The sequence below is a fragment of the Lotus japonicus genome, chromosome 1 (assembly GCF_012489685.1).
Source record: "Lotus japonicus ecotype B-129 chromosome 1, LjGifu_v1.2".
NCBI classification, from domain to species: Eukaryota; Viridiplantae; Streptophyta; class Magnoliopsida; order Fabales; family Fabaceae; genus Lotus; species Lotus japonicus.
The window spans coordinates 46,351,395-46,373,730 of record NC_080041.1 but is presented as its reverse complement, the minus strand read 5'-3'; the positions used below and the strand labels follow the sequence as shown (position 1 = coordinate 46,373,730).

The 22,336-nt window shown below is 38.8% G+C and overlaps 2 protein-coding genes and 1 long non-coding RNA gene across 3 annotated transcripts; 1 reads left to right on the top strand and 2 right to left on the bottom strand.

The window, feature by feature from the left end:
• Positions 1-1,062: 1,062 nt before the first annotated feature.
• LOC130731868 (uncharacterized) lies at positions 1,063-3,032 on the bottom strand. Its single transcript, XR_009016858.1, has 3 exons — positions 2,934-3,032; positions 1,887-1,942; positions 1,063-1,446 (listed from the first exon to the last, which is right to left on the bottom strand). It is a non-coding gene; the product is annotated as an uncharacterized LOC130731868 (long non-coding RNA).
• Positions 3,033-14,756: 11,724 nt separating this feature from the next.
• LOC130733931 (protein COBRA-like) lies at positions 14,757-18,577 on the top strand. Its single transcript, XM_057586255.1, has 6 exons — positions 14,757-15,065; positions 15,868-15,947; positions 16,443-16,899; positions 17,281-17,437; positions 17,591-17,871; positions 17,962-18,577. The coding sequence occupies exons 1-6, from the start codon at positions 14,972-14,974 to the stop codon at positions 18,252-18,254; spliced, it is 1,362 nt and encodes a 453-aa protein (XP_057442238.1). The 5' UTR covers positions 14,757-14,971; the 3' UTR covers positions 18,255-18,577.
• Positions 18,578-18,897: 320 nt separating this feature from the next.
• On the bottom strand, positions 18,898-21,768 carry LOC130733853 (COBRA-like protein 4). The gene is made up of 6 exons (XM_057586158.1): positions 21,608-21,768; positions 21,426-21,505; positions 20,546-21,002; positions 20,145-20,292; positions 19,591-19,874; positions 18,898-19,289 (listed from the first exon to the last, which is right to left on the bottom strand). Exons 1-6 carry the CDS (start codon positions 21,705-21,707, stop codon positions 18,994-18,996), a joined length of 1,365 nt encoding a protein of 454 aa, XP_057442141.1. The 5' UTR covers positions 21,708-21,768; the 3' UTR covers positions 18,898-18,993.
• Positions 21,769-22,336: the final 568 nt, after the last annotated feature.

Below are 22,336 nucleotides of genomic sequence, written 5' to 3'. Positions count from 1 at the left end.
GAGGTGAGGAAGGAGAAGGAGGTGGTGGCAGTACTGGAACGAGTCTTGGGTTGGTGTGGGTTGGGAGTGGGTTCTGGGTGGTGGCATGGAGAGAGATTAGTGATGGAGGTGGGAGGAGTAAGGTGAGGATGATCTGAGTTTTTTTTGGGTTTTAATTACTGAGTTAATAATTAACCTAATCCTTCGTTAATTAGTTTACTAATATATACTCCCTCCGGTCCTATTTATAAGCATGAAAGAGAAGAAAAACCTTGGTCCTTTTTATAAGAACCAAATGAAAGTTTGAGCTATATTAATTAATTTTTTTCAATGATGCCCTTATTAATTCTAACTTGTAAAATGTGTCTCATTAATTATTTTCTCTCTTTCCCACTTTCCAACACTAATAACAAAGGTTAATTTTGGAAGTTTATTTTGATTTAAGACAAATTTAATGCATTTTATCTAGTTTAACTACATTTTTTTTTTTGGTCAAGTTTAACTACATTTCTTAAACTATGTGAATTTTTTTTTTTGCTTATAAATAGGACCGGAGGGAGTATGTTTTTTTATTCTTTTTAAAAAAAACCTATTAAACTTGCTATTGCAGGTTAAAAAACAAATGTGCAACCATGCACAAGTTTTTAGAGGTGTATAATAAATTCCTCCTGTTTATAGATGATGCATTTCCACCTTTGGGCCATGTTCCATTGTTATGAAAATCAGCCAGCACCCGCCTCAGATCCTCCTTTAATACATTCCAAAAGCTTTTAATAAACCTGAAGTTGTAGTCCTCTGTGTCAAGTAGCTGTGTTATTAAAGTTTGGTAAATTGAACAAGCATTTTTTATAGTATTAATTAAGACTCAAAAGTAAAGTCGGGGTTTCAATTGCTAGTTTACTTAAGGTTTCTTTGCCTGAAACACATCTAACTGGTATTTCTTGTACTGTTGTTCCCTTCATTTTTATTAATCTCATACTCCATGGCACAAAAAATCTGCTATGCTTGTAATAGTAAAAATTAAACATGTTGCTTAGTTTATAATAAGATAAGATGTGGAAATTATGTTCACTAAAGATAATGAATAAGGATTCTCAGAGGATTTCATTTTACATATTTTATCCATAACACTTTCCAGATTCCTTGGAGAGAATTCATATCTTTTTTTTTGGACGAAGAATTAATAGCATTGGATTTACGTCTTTTCACTGATAATAATTCCAACTACAAAACTGGACATTTCGTGGCGGAGAAAGTCAATATTAGCGGCGGTTGAAAACGCCGAAAATGGACAACTAAAACCCTACATCAGTTGCAACCGCCGCCAATGTCCTGGAGAAATTAACTGCATTTAGCAGCTGTTTAAACCGCTACAAATGACTCCTATGATTTGTGCTTCAAATTAGACTACCCTGATGCTCTCTATTGGATACAGGTGTTCCCGGGACAAGCTAAGGAAGAACGCTCCTAGATGAAAATATAAAGAAGAGTATCAGTGTATGTATATAGCCTTTAAAGGTAAAATACAAAAAGATAACAAGGGTTGAAAGAGGATGAAAATTAAGCAACCTTCAATGAATAAAACAAGGGAAAAGTTAAGACAATGAAAACAAAACTTAAATGGTGCAAAACTGTCCAATCCCTTTGCTTGTTTATGTTAAGGAAACTGCATTTGGAAATATTGCATTTCTTTAAAACAGCCAATTGGAACAAAAGTCACCATATAGAGCTGCAACTAATCAAGGTTAATTTTCTGTGGGGATAAAATCATGAACATAACAATTTTCTCTCTTCATATATATTCAAGCTTAATTTTTTGAGCTGACATTCAATCAAATGTGTAGCCTATGTTATGTATCCTTGCAAGAATCACAATATAAATGATGGATATATGACTGATATTATACCTCCTAGAATTGTTACCCGATGATTTCTGAAAGCCAAACCACACAGATGCACCACCCTGTAACACGCATAGATTCACCATAGCATTTAGCAAGATAAAGTCGAGTATATAAACATTAGATATATGAAGCACTAAAATGCATATGAAGAATAAACACATTAATCGAGATCAAGATACTCTGTCCCTAAATGGTGTCTCATTTCCTGTACCATTAATGAGAATCTCTAATTAACATGACACAATCTCAGTAATGAGACAGGAAATGAGACGTCATTTGGAGACAGAAGATCTCAAATTCTCAATCCCATTAATCAAAGTTATCAGGAATGTCCAATAATGTACATGAAGTATATTACATGTTTTTAAACTTTCTCTACACTATAAGGGGGCCAAATATATGAGTTGTCAAACGATATGTAATTAGAATTACAAGAAAAGTTGTGTCTTAACCAAGGGCAATGGAAATGCAAAAGGAGTTAGTTGTATTGGAGGATAACTTGGATAGTATCACTTGCTTTAAGAAAATATTAGTTCAATATAAGAAGTTATCATGGAATTTTCCTTACAGAGAGGCACATGGGGCACCTTCAGAAACTAAGGTAATTCAAAATCTGCTTTTTATGGGACAAACAAACAAATGGAATCTGAGGAAAGAATCAAATTAATAGACACTGATTCTTCAACCATTCTCAAAGGAAACTCACTCTAACTTCAAATAAATAGCTTTAAGGAGTTCATTTTATTGGGGGATAATTTGGGTAATAGCACATGCTTTAAGAATTGATTAGTTCTGTATAACAAGTTATCATGGAAAATGTATTATAAAAAGCCACATAGGGCACCTTTAGAAACAAAAGTAAAATTAAAATCAGCTTTCAAGTGGCAAACAAGTGGAAGCAAAAGAAATAATCAGATTAATAGACATTAATTCTTCAATCATTGTCAAATGCAACTCACTCTGACTTGAAATCAATATCTTAGAAAATCATGTAATCCAGACTATTTCTCATAAAATTGAAAAATTAGAAATTGAAAGTTGAGTACTTACAATAGAATTCTGTTGTATAAGGTAGTCATGTAGTCTTAAAACCATAGATGTGCCACCAGGAAAGTCCAGACTTGCTTGAGGAAAAACGTCAGTGACACTAAACACAGTAGAGAAAAAAAGGTGTTGGGGAAAGTCAGTATCAAGATGATACATTTTTTAGCTCCTAATCAGAAAATTGATTGAGTGGTAAAGCAATCTAGGAAAATGTCTAACCTGGTAGTGATTAAGTTGTCAAACTCAGGAAAATGGAATGAAAATACTGTCTTGATGCTGAGTACACAACATATAGCTAACTTTATAATGATAACATATTACAACTATGGAAATAATAACTCTCCTAATTATGGGAATAAATTCCCTGATCTGTAACAGCTAATCCTAATTACAGGTTTGGTCAACTACAATTATATACAGCAATTAATGTGGTCAATAACTGTAATTCAATTTCTTAGTCAATCAATTCCTTTGACATTCCCCCTCAAATTGATGCTGGTAAGTCTACAAGCATCAATTTCCTAGCTAGGACATTGTGGCGCTGACGTGTCAAGGATTTGGTGAAAATATCAGCAATCTAAACAGCAGTTGAGACATGCGGTAGAGTGATAACTCGGCGGTCATAGGCTTCTCGTATAGAGTGACAATCAACCTCTATGTGCTTTGTTCGTTCATGGTATACTGGATTTGCTGCGATTTGTATGGCACTGGTGTTGTCAGCATGTAGTGGAATTGGTTGTGTTTGAGAGAACCCAAGATCTGAAAGAAGACCACGCAACCAAATTATCTCATAGCAAGCAACAGACATGGCGCGATACTCTGCTTCAGTTGATGACTTTGAGACCGAATCTTGTTTCTTGCATTTCCATGAGATTAGAGCATCACCCAGAAACATACACCAACCAGTAGTAGATTTCCTCGTGTCTAGACATCTGGCCCAATCAACATCACTGTATGCTTGGAGCTGAAGTGATGATCCAATAGGAAAGAATAAGCCACGTTTAGAGGTACCAATGAGGTATCGAATGATGCGGTGTACTGCTGAAAGGTGTAAATGTCGAGGTGATTGCATGAACTTACTGACTGTGGACAGCAAAAGAAATGTCAGGTCGCGTGGTGGTGAGGTAGATAAGACTACCTATCAACTTGCGATATAAAGTGGGATCTTCTAGAAGGTCACCTTCATCCCGTCTATACTTCACATTAACTTCCATGGGGGTGTCAACTGAGGTCACATTGGTGAGGTTAGCTAATTGGGTTATGTCTTAAATATACTTGTGTTGATTTAAAAATATGCCTTTGGGCTGATAATGTACCTCTAACCCAAAGAAGTAAGTGAGTTGTCCAAGATCTTTCATGCGAAAAGTTGAATGCAACAATTGTTTAATTGTAGAAATAGCCTCTTGATCAGACCCTGTCACCACAATATCATCCACATAAACTAGGAGTACCATGATACCTTTTGAAGTCCTTTGTAAGAAAAGGGATGGATCATATTGGCTCTATGTGAAGGAAAATCCAAGTAGTGTGGATTGAAACTTATCGAACCTGTCTCTTGGTGCTTGTTTCAAACCATACAAAGAGCGCTTAAGTTTGCAAACTTCATTAGGGGAGAGTGTGGGCATACAACTCAGAAGTTTGATTTAAACTTCCTCCTTGAGATCACCGTGCAAGAAGGCGTTTTTGACATCCATCTGATGTAATGTCCAAGACTGGGAGGCAGCAATTGCTAGAATGTTACGCACCGTTGTCATCTTGGCGACAGGTGCAAAGGTCTCATCATAGTCAAGTCCATATTGTTGCTTATTTCCAAGAACAACCAGTCGAGCCTTGTACCGGTCTATTGAGCCATCTGAACGAAGTTTTATAGAAAACACAAACTTACTGCCAAGAGGTTTGACAAATGATGGACACGGAACCACATCCCATGTCTGATTTTCTTCTAATGCTAGAAGTTTTGTTTCAACAACTTTTTGCTAGCATTCATGCTCCATTTCCTGTTTATAAGAGGAAGGGATAGAAACAGAAGATAAAGTTGCTGTTAAAGACAAGGGAGAGGTGAAACCATACTTTTCAGGTGGTTTACGAACGTGAGAACTACGTCGTAGAAGGTATGGTAGTGCAACATGTACTGGATCAGTATACAGGGAAGGACCTTGAAGAGGCCTTGGAGGTTCTAGTGGCAAATTTGGAGTGACATTACCACACCTTTGATACGTCAAGAAAGGTCTTTCTGATTGTGGTCCTATAGAAGAGTTAGAAAACAATGGCAAAACAGAAATTGAAGGATAAATATGGTCTAGGTGAGATGCAAAAAAATATTTATTTTCTTGAAATATGACATTATTAGAGACCTGAATCCGACATTGACTAGGATCATAACATAGAAAACCTTTATGGTGAGTAGAGTATCCAAGGAAATGGAATGAAAATATTGTCTTGATGCTGAGTACACATCATAGAGCAAACTTTATAATGATAACATATTAAAAATATGGAAATAATATCTCTCCTAATTATGGGAATAAATTCCCTGATCTGTAACAGCTAATCCTAATTACAGGCTTGGCCAACTACAATTATATACAGCAATTAATCTGGTCAATAACTGTTATTCAATTGATTAGTCAATCAATTCCTTTGACATAAGTAACATCGAGTTCCCCTAGAAACAACACTGCGTACAGATTGTGGGATTGCAGCTGTAATCTACATTCACAAAAAAAAGATTTTGCCATGAATATTTAGTAAAACTCCAACGAAAAGCATGTAGTCATTGCTAATTAGTTCATGAAGCAACAAACCTACATAGAGCAACATAGGCTATTGATGAATTGATAACATGCAGTTATCTAAATGAAACTCACTGTTTTAACAAAGGGATCATAAGCCTCTTCTGCAAGATATGCTAAAGTTGTTCCAGAATCAACAATGACACCTCTATTGTTTGATGTTGCAAAAACTGAAGAATCAATTTGTAATGTCTGGCCACTGACAGAGATGCTCTGTAGTTCTAAATTGTAATGAGGCTGAAATATTTGCAAAGGAAGCATTTAGCCTGAATACCTTTTCAGATGGGCATTCTTTCAAGCCACTTAGTTCAAACAGCTAATGTGAGTGATAACTTATTTAAATTCTTCCATTCCTATTCAACTTCTACACAACACGTTGAGGACAAACTGATGAATGCACATCTAACTCGGAATGGTAGAATATATTTCTTTAGGGCATGCACCAAACCCGAAAACATACTATCCACATAGCTTTACACCGGTGCAAAATTCAATATCTTCTTTCCATTTTATCAATTCGCAATCACATTTCTAACCTACTTGCTATGAAATATAGTGATTTCAACATTCAATATTGTCAGACATGGACTTTGTTTTAATATCTTGCTTAGATAATAATAAGCCTTGAACACAGGATGACTTACAATATTGAATACTTGCCATCTATTAGCAGGTTTAAAACTTTTAGGAAAACCTTTAATAACTGCTAAGAACAAAGGAACAAATATACATTTTCTAGCTACCTTTACTGAATAATTCAGAATACCTTCAGCTTGGATTTAGTACTTAACAATCACTATAGAAAAAACAATACCCAATTCCAGCTTGGCCCTTCTGCATCATTAGCGTATAGACTTGAGAATCTTGTCTTTGCCTTGAAGGTTGATTACTAAACCAAAAACAATACCCAAATGGCTCAGACATAGGATCCAAACCCCATCACATAAGAGAGAAAAGGCTCAATTCCAAAAGACATCTCAATCCTAGTATAATTCGGATAGGAGTATGATTACAACTTATCATGCTTTTGAAAAAAATGATTACCTCTTCCCTTAGCAAAACATAAGTAAAAAATAAAAGAAAAACCAAAAGACAAAACATGACAGCAATAACTGTTTCCTAACTCCTAAGTATGAGAAATTTGCTACATTATTTCTGCACAAGATCTTAAACACTTGTGCAATCTGTCTCAAACTGAAAGCAAAACACCTCTGCAAAAACAGTTCATCTAAAATGTGGATGGGATGACTCTGAGGACGGTTCAGAAGATGACGATGAAGACGATGATGAAGATGCACCCTTTGCACTCATGGCATCTGCAAATAGTTCAGACGATGATGAGGATGATGAGACTTACTCAACAGAACAAAGGAAACACCAACAATGGTACCTAGATAGTGGATGCTCGCGGCACATGACGGGAGAAAAGTCTATGTTCCCAAAATTCTGAACTAAAAAGGATGGTGGCTCAGTCACTTTTGGAGGGAACCAAAAAGGACTCATTGTCGGAGAAGGTAATGTTGGTAAGGAACCACTTCCTGTGATTAATAATGTTCTATTAGTTAAAGGATTAAAGCACAATCTACTTAGCATAAGTCAATTATGTGATAGTGGGTTCACTGTTTCCTTTAATAAAGTGAAGTGTAGTGTCACGGATACCGATGACAAGAACATCTTTGAAGCTCAGAGACAAGGGAATCTATATAAGACGAACTTGGAAAATCTGGCAAATCAAAATGTAACTTGTCTAGTATCATCAGAAGACAATACTTGGCTTTGGCATAGGAAGCTAGGGCATGCTTCCTTAAGGACCATCACTAAAATCATAAGTAATGACTTAGTACGTGGTCTGCCAAAACTAACTATCAAATCTGATGTTACATGTTCTGCTTGTGTTCAAAGCAAACAACATCGTACCTCCTGTCGTGCTAAAAACTTTGTCAGCACTAGCAAACCTCTGGACCTTTTACATATGGATTTGTTTGGACCTACTAGAGTAGCTAGTATCTCTGGAAGAAGATATTGTTATGTCATAATCGATGACGACACGAGATTTTGTTGGGTTTTCTTCATAACATGTAAAGATGAAACCTTCCAAGCATTCAAAGTTTTCAGCAAGAGAGTTCAGAACGAAAAAGGCTACTGCATCACAACTATCTGCAGTGATAGAGGAGGAGAATTTGTAAATGAAGAATTCGAAAAATTTTGTGAACAAGAAGGTATCACCCACCAATTCTCAGCTCCCAGAACCCCTCAGCAAAACGGTGTTGCTGAACGGAAGAACATGTCACTTCAAGAAATGGCAAGAACGATGTTGAGTGAAACTCCCCTACCAAAATACTTTTGGGCTGAAGCTATTGAAACCACATGCTACATTCAAAACATGATTTCTACGCGACCCATGCTAAAGAAGACACCTTATGAGTTATGGCGAGGAAGACGTCCAACCGTATCGTACTTTCATCCTTTTGGTTGCAAATGCTTCATTCTCAACACAAAGGACAATGTTGGAAAGTTTGACAACAATTCTGATGAAGGTATTCTCCTTGGATACTCCACTCACTCTAAAGCATACATAGTTTTTAACTCTAGGACGAAAGCAGTCGAGGAATCCATCAATGTCAAGTCTGACGATCACTCAACCGAATCAACTGATCGTTTGGAAAGAGACTTTCTAAATCTTGATCTATCTGATCGAGAGGATGAAGAGATCTCCAAGGAAGTTCAACCTTCTGACGTCACACCTTTAGAGTTGTCCACTCCATCTCAACCAGATTCTCCAGAACCGTCTGATCAAGTAATGACATCAAGTGGTATTTCTCTACCAAAGGAGTGGAAATACAAATCTGATAATCCACCAGAACAGATTATTGGAAATACAAATCTGATCAAGTAATGACATCAAGTGGTATTTCTCTACCAAAGGAGTGGAAATACAAATCTGATCAAGTAATGACATCAAGTGGTATTTCTCTACCAAAGGAGTGGAAATACAAATCTGATAATCCACCAGAACAGATTATTGGAAGTGTCTCAGAAAAAGTCAAGACAAGATCAGCCTTCAGAGAAGAATCCAACAACGCTTTCATTTCAGAGATTGAACCTAAAACTGTAGATGAAGCTTTACAAGATGAAGGGTGGATTCTAGCCATGCAAGAAGAACTGAATCAGTTTAAAAGAAGCGAAGTCTGGACAGTTGTACCAAAACCCAAAGGAAAATCAATCATTGGTACCAAGTGGGTTTTCAGGAACAAGATGGATGAAAATGGGAAAGTAACGAGGAACAAGGCAAGATTAGTAGCTCAAGGGTACAATCAACAAGAAGGAATTGACTACACAGAGACCTTTGCTCCTGTGGCAAGAATTGAAGCCATTCGTATTCTTCTAGCTTTTGCATGTCAACACTCCATCAAACTATATCAAATGGATGTCAAAAGGGCTTTTCTGAACGAAGTAATTGAAGAAGAAGTTTATGTGAAGCAACCTCCAGGATTTGTAGAACCATCAGCCTTAGAATTTCCCACTTCGTTGGATCCTTTTCAGTCCAGTCGAAGAGATCCATGTTGCTGCTTAACAATCTTTCCAAGCGCACCTCCTACTCCCCGGTGAGCCTGGGCCCATTCGCCAAAACTCCCCGGCTAAACTGTTGCTCCTCAAACTCTGCAATTAGGCTCGCCCAGCGTTCCCCCGCTGTGGAATCAGTGAACTGACCATCTTTTCCTGTCCTTCTTGAGCTAGGGAGATCCTGCCAAACCTCAACCTCATAACACCCATGCCCGATGACAGCGCTTTTCTTCCCATACAAGCTCAAACAACTATTGTAGCATTCCCTAGCCCGCTTCTGGTCGACTGTGATCTTTCCTACCTTTCCACTGTTCAGCAAGTATTTGACCGCCAGATGAGCGGTGAAGATCATCGCTCATATGCGATTCAATGTGTTACGACCGATGATCACGTTGTAGGAAGCCACCACCTGCAAGACCAGGTACCTTACCCGCAACACCTTTGCACTCTTGTCCAAACCAAAAATCGTGTCAAGATCCAGATACCCCCTCACCTAGACTTGCTCGCCTGAGATGCCTACCAGGGTCCAAGTGTAAGGATTTAAGTCTTTGTTTGTCAGTCCAAGCTTGTCAAATGCGTCGCCGTAGATGATGTCCGCCGAGCTACCTTGGTCCAGAAGCACTCGTCTGACGTTGAAGCTGTTGATCCGTAATATGACTACAATAGGATCATCTTTATGGGTCTTGATACCCTCAAAGTCTGTTGTTGATACCACTATGTCTCGATGTTGGAATCCGAAGGGAATCTCTTGAACTGAACTCACCGCCCTTATGTGTCGCTTCCTCGTCGCATGGGTGTCGCCGCCATCTCCAAATCCCCCTGCAATTGTGTTTATGGTGCCGACCGCCGACTCCATTTCCTTTTTGAAGGTTTCCTCGGCTCCTCGCTTTCCGGTAGCCAATGTTTCCTTTTGGTCCTTTCTCGCAACTTACAAGCGGTTTCCCTGCTGTCAATCATCCTGCCGACGATCTCCCTGCTGGTGATCCCCCTGTTTGCGACCTCCCCAGTCATACTACTTCAGTCGCCCCATCTTGATCAACTTCTCAATCTCCCTCTTTAGGGTGTAGCAGTCGTTAGTGTTGTGCCCTATCGATCGGTGGTATTCACACCACTGGGTTGTGTCGATCCCGCTGCGTGGCGGGGGGCGCTGCTTGCTCAGACTCTCCGACCATGTGCGTAGCCTTTACCTCGCGGAGGATATTCGTCAAATGCGCATTGAGTTCCATGTCCTCCTCCTCTCGCCGGCGAGAGCCCGACTGCTACCACGGTCGGCTACGGTCAAAACCCTCTCGCCACAGATATAACTGCTCCTTAACCGACTTTACCACTGACTTACCCTTCTTTTCCTTGTGTCTATTGCCTTTATTCTTCTCCTCGTCGCGCCTTTCTTTTCCCGATTGTTTCCCGCGAGCGCCATCGCCCTCCTTCTTAGCGCGAATTCGTTTGAACGCATCATCTTCCTCGTCCAAAATGTACGTGTTTGCTCGCGCGCATATCTCCGCATGGATTGGGCTGGTTTCCTGCTCAGCTTCCTATTCAGTGAGCCAGGAAACAGTCCATTTTTGAACGCCAAAGCACAAGCACGCGGCTCGGAGTCCTCAATCTTTACAGAAGTGGCGCTGTAGCACGCTGTGTATTGCTTTAGAGTTTCTCCCTCAAAATGGCGCAGGTTGTACAGATTGTCAATCCTCACTTGCCTGACCTTGCTCGCAGAGAATTTGATCAGGAACTTCGATGAAAAGTCACAGAAGTTAGTGATGGAACCACGAGGCAAAGTCATAAACCATGTCATAATCGTACTCTTGAAGGTTGAGGGAAACATCCTGCACTGAACTGCGTCCGATGTCGCACTAATCACCATTTTTGTGTTGAAGGGAAACATGGTTGAGGGAAACAACCTCAACTATTGAAGGTTGAGGGAAACATCCTTCGGATCGGTTATGTCGTTGTAAGATTCCAACACTAGGTTTTTGATGTGGTATGGAATAGCAACCTCCCGCACCTCCGTCGAGAAAGGTTCAAATTCAGCAACCGCTTCCGCCCCGTGAACACCTTCATCATGTTGCTCGTGGCGAAAGAAATCGAGTTGTTCTTGGAGATAAATCGACGTTGCGCATCATTCGTCGCCAGTCCCTCTGAGTAACCGTCAATTGCGGCGATGGAGTCAGTTCCACCGTCGGAGCTGGTGAAATCACTGGAGATCCAGGCTACGAGGGCGGAGACGGCGGAGTTGGTAATGGCGTTGTCGGAGAAGGTGGCGGAGGAGGTGGTGGAGGCGGAGATGGAGGAGGTGACAGGGCCGATTGCTCATGTTGAGCTACTCGCACCACTCGTTCTTGAGCTCGAACGCGACACTGAGGCGATACACGCCTCCGCTATGGAAAATCACGACGTCGTCGGCGACGAGTCTCCATTAGAAACCTCTTAGAGAACACTGAAAATCAAGAAATTCGTCGGAAATCAAGGAATTCACCAGAAATCAGAGCTTCCCTCAACTGTGCAATCAATCCACGTGATCCGAGAGTAGAAAATTTAACACTCCCCACAAACAGCGCCAAATGTTCTTGCCATGCACATTGAGAAATGGTGTAGTCCTTAGAATAGAGATAGATTGCACTTAGAGAGAGAGAATAACTGAATTTCATGTGTTATATGACAAATGAGCTAAGAGTCCTCTACAAATGGTAACCGCTCCCTATTTATAGTAGGGGAGATGGGCCTAGCATTCGTAACTGCCTCGGTTAGGCCTCGCTGGAGGAGGCCCAATCTCCAGGCTGGGCAACCGCCGCTTGGCGGGTAACCCCTGGGCGTAGGCCCCTAGGGGGCTCGCCCAGTCCACTCGTTTAAATAATTTTGAACTTTGATTGCCGTTAACTTGGATTTTATTTTCACGCTTTATTTATTATTTTGGATATTTGAGCGGTTTATTTTTTTAATAATTGGGTATTTATCTAAATTGCGATTGAATGTTATTAGTTTTGAAAATAAATTTTATCAGACAAGTTTGCGAAATGTTTTTGAAACAGAGAAAAAAACTAATTGAATTCAAGTAAGAAATCTGGGCTGTTCTATCTGAGGAATAAGGCTTTTAACCAGGCATTGTACCGGACCGGTTAATTGGGAACATTTCGGTCTATTGCTTGGGTCATGATGGGCTTTGATTTTCGAAATATACATCACTTTTTTGGAAAAAAATTCCGAGTTAGTCCCTAGATTTGTTGAGTTACTAATGTGATCCCTTATTGAGAAATTGCGGCGTGACAACCATTACACCCTCCACCTCCACCACCGCCTCCCTACCTTCCATCGTCATCGCTACCACCACTACATACTTCCATGACCCACCACCACTACTATCGCCACAACCACCTCCCTCCACAATCACTTTCCAACACCACCACCACCAAAACCACCACCGCCCCACAACACCGCCGCCACTAAAATACTCTCCAACAATACCATCCACCACCACCACTTTTCATCACCACTGTCATCGTCATCGCCACCTTAACTATCTACCGCCACGACCCACAACCCCAACTACCGCCACAACCACCTCCTCCACCGTTGTCACCACCCAACATCACCATCGCAACCTCTACAACCACCATCACAGCCACCACTTTCCATCACTGTCGTTATCGTCACCGCCATATTTCGCAGCCACCTTGGCCGCCATCGCCATCCTTACCACCCACAAACACCATCCCCATTTTTATAATATCGATCATTATTTAATATTTCGCGAAACATAAGGTTATATTAATTTAAACAAACACTGTATATGATTAAATTTTTATTAGGACTAATATTATCAGGCCTAATACAATCAGGTCTTATACTGTCAGACCTTATATTATACAACATACTAAACGAGTCCTTACAATCTTAACGAATATACTCTTAAAATCTTTTTAGATTAAGTTAACTTGTTAGAAAGGTGGGATGAAGTGCATATTTTAAATAAGAATTTGACGAAGTGTAATCGTAGCAAACCTTGAGAGAAGAGAATGTATTTTAGTTTTTACCGAAAAAAGAAAGAAAAGTGTTACAGGTGGCCACTAGGGTGGACCATTAATATTTTGGTCCACCGGTGCACTATCATTTATCACCATTAGATCTCAGCATCTTAGAATATTCTTTGATTGAATGGTGAGGATTTGATGAATGTAAAAAGGGTAAAACTGTAAATGACTTAGACACTTCTTCCCCACCCTTCCCCTCCTTGCTGGAGAAGTGAATCACGGTGACACCTTCCATGAGGTACTACTTCCATCAATTCCATGAACCACCATTTCCATTATTTTTGGGTAAAGACAAAAAAGAAAACCAATGCAGAACACTGGTTGCAAACACATGGGAGAATTTACAAAGCAAACTAACGAGCTCAAAAGAAAAACTCAATTGCTATTCATGCCTAGCTTTCCCCACCCAGTACAGAACTCGATGTGCAGCTGGAAGTTGAAATTAAAAAAGAAATAAAATTCCACCAGATGCAAAAAAAATCTCAACCTCATTCAACCCTTCAAATCCCAAATACCCTTGATCAAGCCTCTCAAATACATCCAAACCCAGGAAAAAAATTAAAGCTTTCTGAAACCCATAAAACATAAAAAAACGGATCTGGTTCACCAAGAGAGATTGAGAGCGATCTGGGTCAGAGTTTTGAGTCAAAGCTTCAAAAGGGAAGGGAACCAGACGTGTATTCTGAAACAGTAGGAGAAATTGAGATCTACTAAAACTCACTGACACTGAAACGTACATGAAGGAGAAGATGAAGAAGAGAACCAAACACACACCCAGACTTCTCCGCTCCTTGCCAATGAGAGCCGGACCAGATTGCCTGATGGTGTTTCAGACCAGATCTACCACTCTCCCCTTCCATCAACTCCTCTGCAATGTCATGCTTTGGTGAGGGGGAACTCTCCCCTTTTATCAAAATTGAAAAGAAAAGAAAAACAAAAGGAGAAATCAAAGGTGATTTTTGACGTTTTCTTCACGGTGGTGCTGATGGTGTTTGTGGGTGTTGTTGGAGATGACCGAAGTGAGAGGAGGGGAAAGTGGGAGGGAGAAAGAGGAGAAGGAAAAAGTCTAAAATACCCACAATAAAAAGTCTGAAATGCCCCGGGTGCACCGGTGGACCAAAATACTAATAGTCCACCCTAGTGGGCACGAGTGTTACAAATATGAAATATCTTTCTTGCATATACATGTCTTTACAACCTCTCTCCAGCCAGCACCGACAGATGGAAGGAGAGCTTCTCAACTTTTATTGATTAGTTTATGTTCCACATGCTCTTTCTGTCGGTGTCATTCTCTATACCCATATTATCCCTTAACTAATTTGCTGTGACAAACAACTTTAGTAATAAAAAATATAAACCAATAAGTTTCCGTTTTTATTTTAGTCTGCACACCACGCCACACACTGGTAAGAAAAAGTTTCTGTATTTGTCGGTATAAGTGTTTATGCTGCCTACTACAAGGGTATTATTGATATTTGGTGCTGAATGTCTGTATCAGATCCCAACTGTGTGTTTCCAATTTCTTACATAATAAGACAGTGATTATATTGAAGTTTTCATCAAGATTCTTAGTTCATTATTGTTCCTATAGAGCTGAGAGTCCCTTTTAGTGTTGCAGATCTTTAAGTTGAACTAAGTTTTCAAAGCAAATCTACGACCAGAAATGGAGTCTATGAGGTTATCTACAATTGGATCTCGTGGTGGCTTGCCATTCTTGCTCCTGTTGGTGCTTTCTTGCTCCACATTCACTTCTACAGGTAATAGCTATAGCTCTCTCTCAAATAGTCTCTTGTCAATGGAGCTTAAATCTAGTTCTTGGAGGTTTGACTTTTGTGAGTTCTAGTTCTGGTCCTATATCACTGAGTTAATAATGAGTTCCCATTTTCTGTTTTCTCAAAAGTTTGACTCTTTTGATAGAACTATGGTGAAGGAGCTTCATGGTATATTGTAGTGCGTGTTTGGATCAGCGTTTGTCACGATTGATTCTTAGTAAAATTGATTTAAGTAAAAGTGATTGAAAGTAAAGCGATTTATATTTGGATACAATTATGAAAAAGCGATCTTTGTTGAGTAATGATTTGAAATTCAGTTGTAAAATCTCACAATTTGATCTTGTTGAATGCATAAGCTTCTATGAGAAATGTTTTTGGATCTGAGATTAACTCTTCAAAAGGACTCTCAAACATCAATATTTTCATCTAGAATTGATTTTACTCTACCAGAATTGATTTGTGGGTAGCCAAACACACTACTAATTGTTTCCTTCAATCTCCTTGCTGTCAATTTGGACCATCCCTTCTTTATGTCGGTTCAAATATTCTATTTTTGGCATCTTAGCTGATAGGTAAGAGCTCTTGGGTATTTTCAAATCAGACATGGGGCAAGTGTGATGTTACTCATGGATACGAATTACACTCACTTATTTTTCTATATTTGTTTGAATCTCCACTTGAAAAACAATTGAGAAAGATATATGCAGATCTAAGTTGTTAAAACTTTTGCATTGGAGATTACTGAGAATTTCAAACTTACCAATTTTCCCTGCTTGTTCATGTACAGAAGCCTATGATGCACTTGATCCAACTGGCAATATAACAATTAAATGGGATGTCATTAGCTGGACTCCAGATGGCTATGTTGTAAGTGACCAAAACTACTTCCTTAATGTGATAAAGTTCTAGGAAAAGCATATAGTGGGTATGACTTGCGCAATGGAAACTTCTATGGAATCAGTAAAGACTTTGAATCTGTTTGTATGCGGACTGAAGAATGCTTATTGGAGCTTAGCAACTAGAAAAGCACTAGATAAGCTCCAATAAGTTTGCTAGTCCGCATTCAAACCGATTCTATGTAAGACTAGGACTTGCTTTTAGCTTGACTGATCTTCTTAGAGTTACATACCTTGTTTGAGAAGGACTTGAAAGGCTGTCTGATTAGGAAATTTTAACATTTTATCAGCCATTTAACATATTGTACACCGCCATTATTGGACTAAACAATGAATAACTTCATATGTCAAGGAATCAACTGAATTATTTCCATTTGCTTTAAATTCAAATGTAAATGAAATATCGGCCGCTTCTATTTGTTTCTGTTGCTTAATTCTAATTGAGTGTTCTTGCTTGGTTGAGCAGGCTACTGTTACAATGTACAACTTTCAACAGTATCGTCATATTCAGGCCCCTGGATGGTCATTAGGGTGGACATGGGCTAAAAAGGAAGTAATTTGGAACATGATGGGAGGCCAAACTACAGAGCAAGGAGATTGTTCGAAGTTCAAAGCCGGCATACCACATTGTTGTAAAAAGGATCCAACAGTAGTGGATTTATTGCCAGGAACTCCTTACAACCAGCAGGTTGCAAATTGTTGCAAAGGTGGAGTCTTAAATTCTTGGGCTCAGGATCCAGGCAATGCAGTGAGTTCTTTTCAGATTAGTGTTGGCTCTGCCGGAACAACTAACAAAACGGTCAAATTGCCCAAAAATTTCACCCTCAAAGCACCAGGACCTGGCTATACTTGTGGCCCTGCAAAAAATGTGAGACCGACTAAATATATTACCAGCGACAAGAGGAGAATCACCCAAGCCTTGAGTAAGTTACTTTCAAACTAGTTCACTTAAGCTTTTTAACATGTTCATTTGTCTCTTGTAAACTTTCTTGATAGAACCAACATCTAGATTTCTAGATATCAGATAAGTAAATAGTATTCTTCGTTATACAAAACTGAGATGACTCACAAGTTATAAAGTTGAACCTCCTTTTGATGTTTTATTATTCTTTTTAACTATGGCAGTTCATGTTTTCCCATTTTCTGAGCTTTCATAGAATAGCCTTTGTGGATGAGATGGATTTAAATTTCATCAACAAAATAATTAGCAATATGGATAATTATTTAGGCTTTACACATTGGTGAGAGTTGAGCATGAAAATCAAATTTTAGCTTCTATTATTAACCTGCATATTTTGTGGCAGTGACCTGGAATGTTACATGCACATATTCTCAATTCCTGGCTCAAAAGACACCAAGTTGTTGTGTTTCCCTCTCATCCTTCTATAATGACTCTATTGTAAACTGCCCAACCTGCACGTGTGGCTGCAAAAACAAAACAGATCCTGGAAGCTGTGTTAAGTAAGTCTCAATTTATATTTTTACAGATATCTGAAACTTTCTTTCCCTTCTTCTTTTTGTTCTTCAAAGTATGTTTCAATACTATAGTAGCTTTTATTTTTGATCATTTCCTCATTCATGTGATTGATTTATTTTTCTGAATCCATCTTACAGTCCAGACTCCCCACATTTGTCTTCTGTTGTATCATCATCATCAAGCAAAGATATAAATACACCTCTAGTCCAGTGTACCAGTCACATGTGTCCTATTCGAGTGCATTGGCACGTGAAGCTTAATTATAAAGAGTACTGGAGGGTCAAGATCACTATTACAAATTTCAACTACAGAATGAACTACTCACAATGGAACCTTGTTGTGCAGCACCCCAATTTTGATAATCTTACCGAGATTTTCAGCTTTCAATACAAGTCACTAACACCCTATGAGGGCTTAAGTAAGTTCTTCCTTTCCATATTCCTACATGCTCTTAATTGTGAAGAAAACATTCCAGTTCTAATGTTATTTCTTCGGATATGTTTTACAGATGATACCGGTATGCTGTGGGGAACGAAGTTCTACAATGATTTTCTTTCTTCAGCTTCTGAAAAAAATCTTGGTAATGTGCAGTCAGAAATCTTATTTAGGAAGGACAAATCAACCTTCACTTTTGATAAGGGATGGGCCTTCCCAAGAAGGATTTATTTCAACGGCGATAACTGTGTTATGCCTCCACCAGATGCCTATCCTTGGCAACCAAATGCAAGTTCGAAACTAGCTTTCTCTCTACTATGTACAGTCATGGCCACTTTGGCATATTTGGTAATCTTATTAAACTAAACATAGATAATTATCTATGTTGAGACATAAAGATACCTTCTTCTCTTTTGGAATATTGTATACTTCTTTTCTGCACCAGATTCTCAAAGCTGAAGTGAACTCCATTGTAAAAAATGCCTAGGAACTACCCTGGAGCAATAAAAAGTGACAGCTGCATGATTGGTTACCACAAGAATTGTCTCCTATTGGCTTTGATTTACTTTGGGGGTTGATTTTTACCTCCCATAATTTATTTGTAGCTTTTGTGCTGTATAATTATTTAAAGTTATTTGCCTGGATGATTATTATTTTCTCCAATTATAGAATATCCAATTTAGTTTTCAGCGTTGATATGAAGAATTAAAGCAGATATTCTAGGTAGGACTTCTGCTTCCCCTTGTTAAGTTTTTTGTTAACCATTTATGCTCATTTGGCTATTTTGGCAAAATCCAAAAACCAAAGCAAACGGCTTTATCTGTTTAACATATATCTAAAACCACTGTGTAAAGGGAATCCAATATACAGAAACATAACTTGCTGTGATGCAATGTTGTGGGGATCAAGATACTACGATCGGAAGGAGGGAGGAGGGGGTGCAGAAGTATATAAAGTACACATACATATGGTAGTGCACTAGAAAAAATGCAACATTGAAACATGTTAGTGATGACAAGAAAGTCCATCTTGCATATATATCACCCCATCTACATCATCAGTCTGAGCTGTGTAAACTTGATAACTAAGATGCCAATATTAGACCTCACAGAAGACTCACAACAAAATGAAAAAATGATGTGAAAATGACATAGGCTGCCATCAAAACAGTACTTGGTAATCTATGAGCAGAGTTTGGCAAGAAAGGGTATGAATCAGGAGGTGGCAGCATGCATTCATCACCATTAAAGTAGACCCTCCTAGGAAATGCCCATCCCTGCTTAAGTGTAAATGTGTTCTTGTCCTTCTTCATAAGCACCTCAGACTGAACATTCCCCTTAGGCCCAGCTTCCATCAATAGATCATTGTAATATTTCAAACCATAGAACATGCCTGTATCATCTGCATATATACATATAAACGTAAGTATATGCACATGGTTAAGAAGTATTAAAATATTTTGTCTCTGTTTGATTTCTCATTTCTTGTCTCACCAATAAAATTGTGTCAAGTCATTTAAAAAATGTATGAATATGACAGTTATAACTTTATGCGAGTAGTTTTAAATGACATGACAATTTTTATTATTGGAACATGAAATAGGACATCAAACGAGAACAAAGAATTTCAATCCGGTTAAGAAACCTCTTTATGCCTATGGAGCTATAACACCGAAATTATGTGTTCATTTCAAAGAACTCACTTATGGCCTGATATGGAAGAAGTGGCAAGTACTCAAAGCTATAGACTTGGGTGACATTATTGAGATTGGGATGTTGTACAACAAGAGACCATTGAGTGTAGTTCATTCGATAGTCGAAATTGATGATGGCAATCTTGACCCTCCAATAGTCCTTGTAGTTTTCTTTAATGTGCCAGTGCACCCGAACATGACACAGGTGGTGTGTGCATCTTAGCAATGGTTTTGGTGTGATATCTGTCTTATGTGTCTTAGTTGTATTTTCTTGCAGGATCTTTGAATCACTCCTGCATGCACATTCATCATGAGAAATCAAAATCAGCATTCTTGTTACCCAATTAAGTACATAAAGTTGGTATGAATTTAATATACTAAGGTGAAACTATAGAACTTTGATCCTCTCCCGCAAAATCTTAACCCTATGTTTATCTTTAATGGCTCAGATTATTTCATGATTAATAAATTTATTTGGACAGGTAGTTAAAAGCATATAGTATTGCTGTTGCAGAAGAATACAGAGAACAGTTGGCCGAAGAGGATACAAAAGGGTGGCTTACGTCACACAAGTATCATTATTCTGGCAACCACAAGCACAAGTTGGGCAAGCTGTCACTTTATCATTGTAGAAAGATGACAAAGAAACACAGCAGCTTGGATTCTTGTAGGCAAGAAACTGTGAATAGGTACATGTCACATTCCAGGACACTGCATAGAAAACCAAAGAATAGATGCAATAAATACTAGGACTCGGGTTCCCTGCCGTTAAGGATAGAGATTCAATGCATTCACGCAATCATGCAATGTGAGCCATGCGATTAAGATCGGCTAGTTCATATATTTCATCAAGAAGTGACCATAGATATAAATTTAAAATATGAGCCATACAAATTTATAAGTGGAATGTTCAGTTACACTATAGCATGCACAGTTAAGGGATGAAGGGAATTAGTAAGCATACTCAAAGCTTGAGCTTTTCTCCTGTGATCATCTGTGGGGATTACAGTGGATGGAACCATCTTTGCAGGGCCACATGAGTAACCTGGTCCTGGTCCAAGCAATTTGAAGTTCTTGGGGAGTTTCACTGTCTTGTTAGAGGTTCCAGAGAGCCCCACAGCCATCTGAAATGCTGAGACAGTACCTGAAGGGTCCTGACCCCAGGATGTTAGCACACCCCCTTTGCAGCAGTTGGTGTACTGCATGTTGAAAGATGCTCCTGGTAGCAAGTCAACCACTTGGGGGTTCCTCTTGCAGCTGTGAGGAATCTTCAACTTGAACTTGGAACAGTCTCCTTGTTCTGTAGCCTGAGCTCCCATCATGGCCATGATGACTTCTTTCTTTGCCCATGTCCATCCTAGATTCCACCCAGGGTTCATAATGTTCCGGTACAGTTGGAAGTTAAACAATGTCACAGTGGCCTGCCAGAGTTTAATTATAATGATCACTTTGATGATAACTGGACCACTGTTTGGGTGAAATCCAAGTTTCTTTTTAGCCTAAGGGTATCGGTGGCCGATGTGATCTTGAGCTAGTTTAGCTCATTGGTATTCATTCACATAAAGCCAGTAATTTCTATTTTCTAGAGGCCTGTTGGCATTTGGTTGGAGTTCTAAATTGCAGTTCGAAACCGCAATTGCGGCTGGAATGTAAAGGGTTTCAAGATCTCCGCATCGGCATCGCAATCGCAGTTTCGAAACCCATATTTGTTCTCAATTCTGCAGTGCCGCAACCGCAATTTAAAGCTTCAAACCATTACACGGGCATTTACTTTTTCTTCAGTTCAGATATATAGTTAACAATCAATACAAATTAATATAAAATGATCAGAATTTAGAAGTTACCATATAACCATCTGATGTCCAGGACATGATGTCCCATCTTATTGTCACGTTCCCAGTTGGATCCAAAGGATCAAAAGCGTCTACAAGCACAAGACAAAGAAGTTAGAATGAATCCATGAGAAAATAACATATATATTCTCACTTCTAGTTTCCCATGTTTTGCATATAGGCAAGTAATTTACCAGCAGGAGAGATTAGAATGAGACATAGAGTAATGAAGGAAACCAACTTCAGCTTCTCAAATGTGCAGCTTTGCTGCTTTTTACCATTATCTAATTCCATGCCTAAAGATGATGTTCACTGAATCACAAGTTCTAATGTGGTACACAATGTTCTAATAATGTGCAAATTTGCTAGTGTGTTTATAGCAAAAAGTGCTTATACCCTTGTAGTTGTTAGGTCCTTGTAATATCATCTTCACATGAAATATTCTGTCTCCCTCTCTTTTATCATTCCCTGGTAATATCTGAGTTGAGGCAAAACATAGACAATCGAGTGAAGAAAAGCTGGTGGGGAGTTTTTCTGTTTGCCTCAGTACACATCAAGTGGTAACTAGTTTTCTGTTTCTTCAGTTTTCACTTACTTTTCATTCATGAATAAAGATGAAACCATTAACTTTAAATTGATGCTTATGTTTTATGGGGAGGGATTGCAATCGACATCAAAATCACTGAATTGCTGTAAATTTGTTGATTTGCTGCTATTTCTGATTTTTTGTTGTTTTAGTTATTATGTAATTAATAGGACATCATGTAATTAATAGAAGAGTTAGAGTTAATGGTTAAATTAGTCTCTCTGAGAATAAATGATATTTAGTAGCGGTTAAAAACGCTGGTAATTGAAAACACAGAAGAAACAAAAAAACTAATTACCACTTTAGCAATCATTTCTTTTACGCATTATTTTGGCTT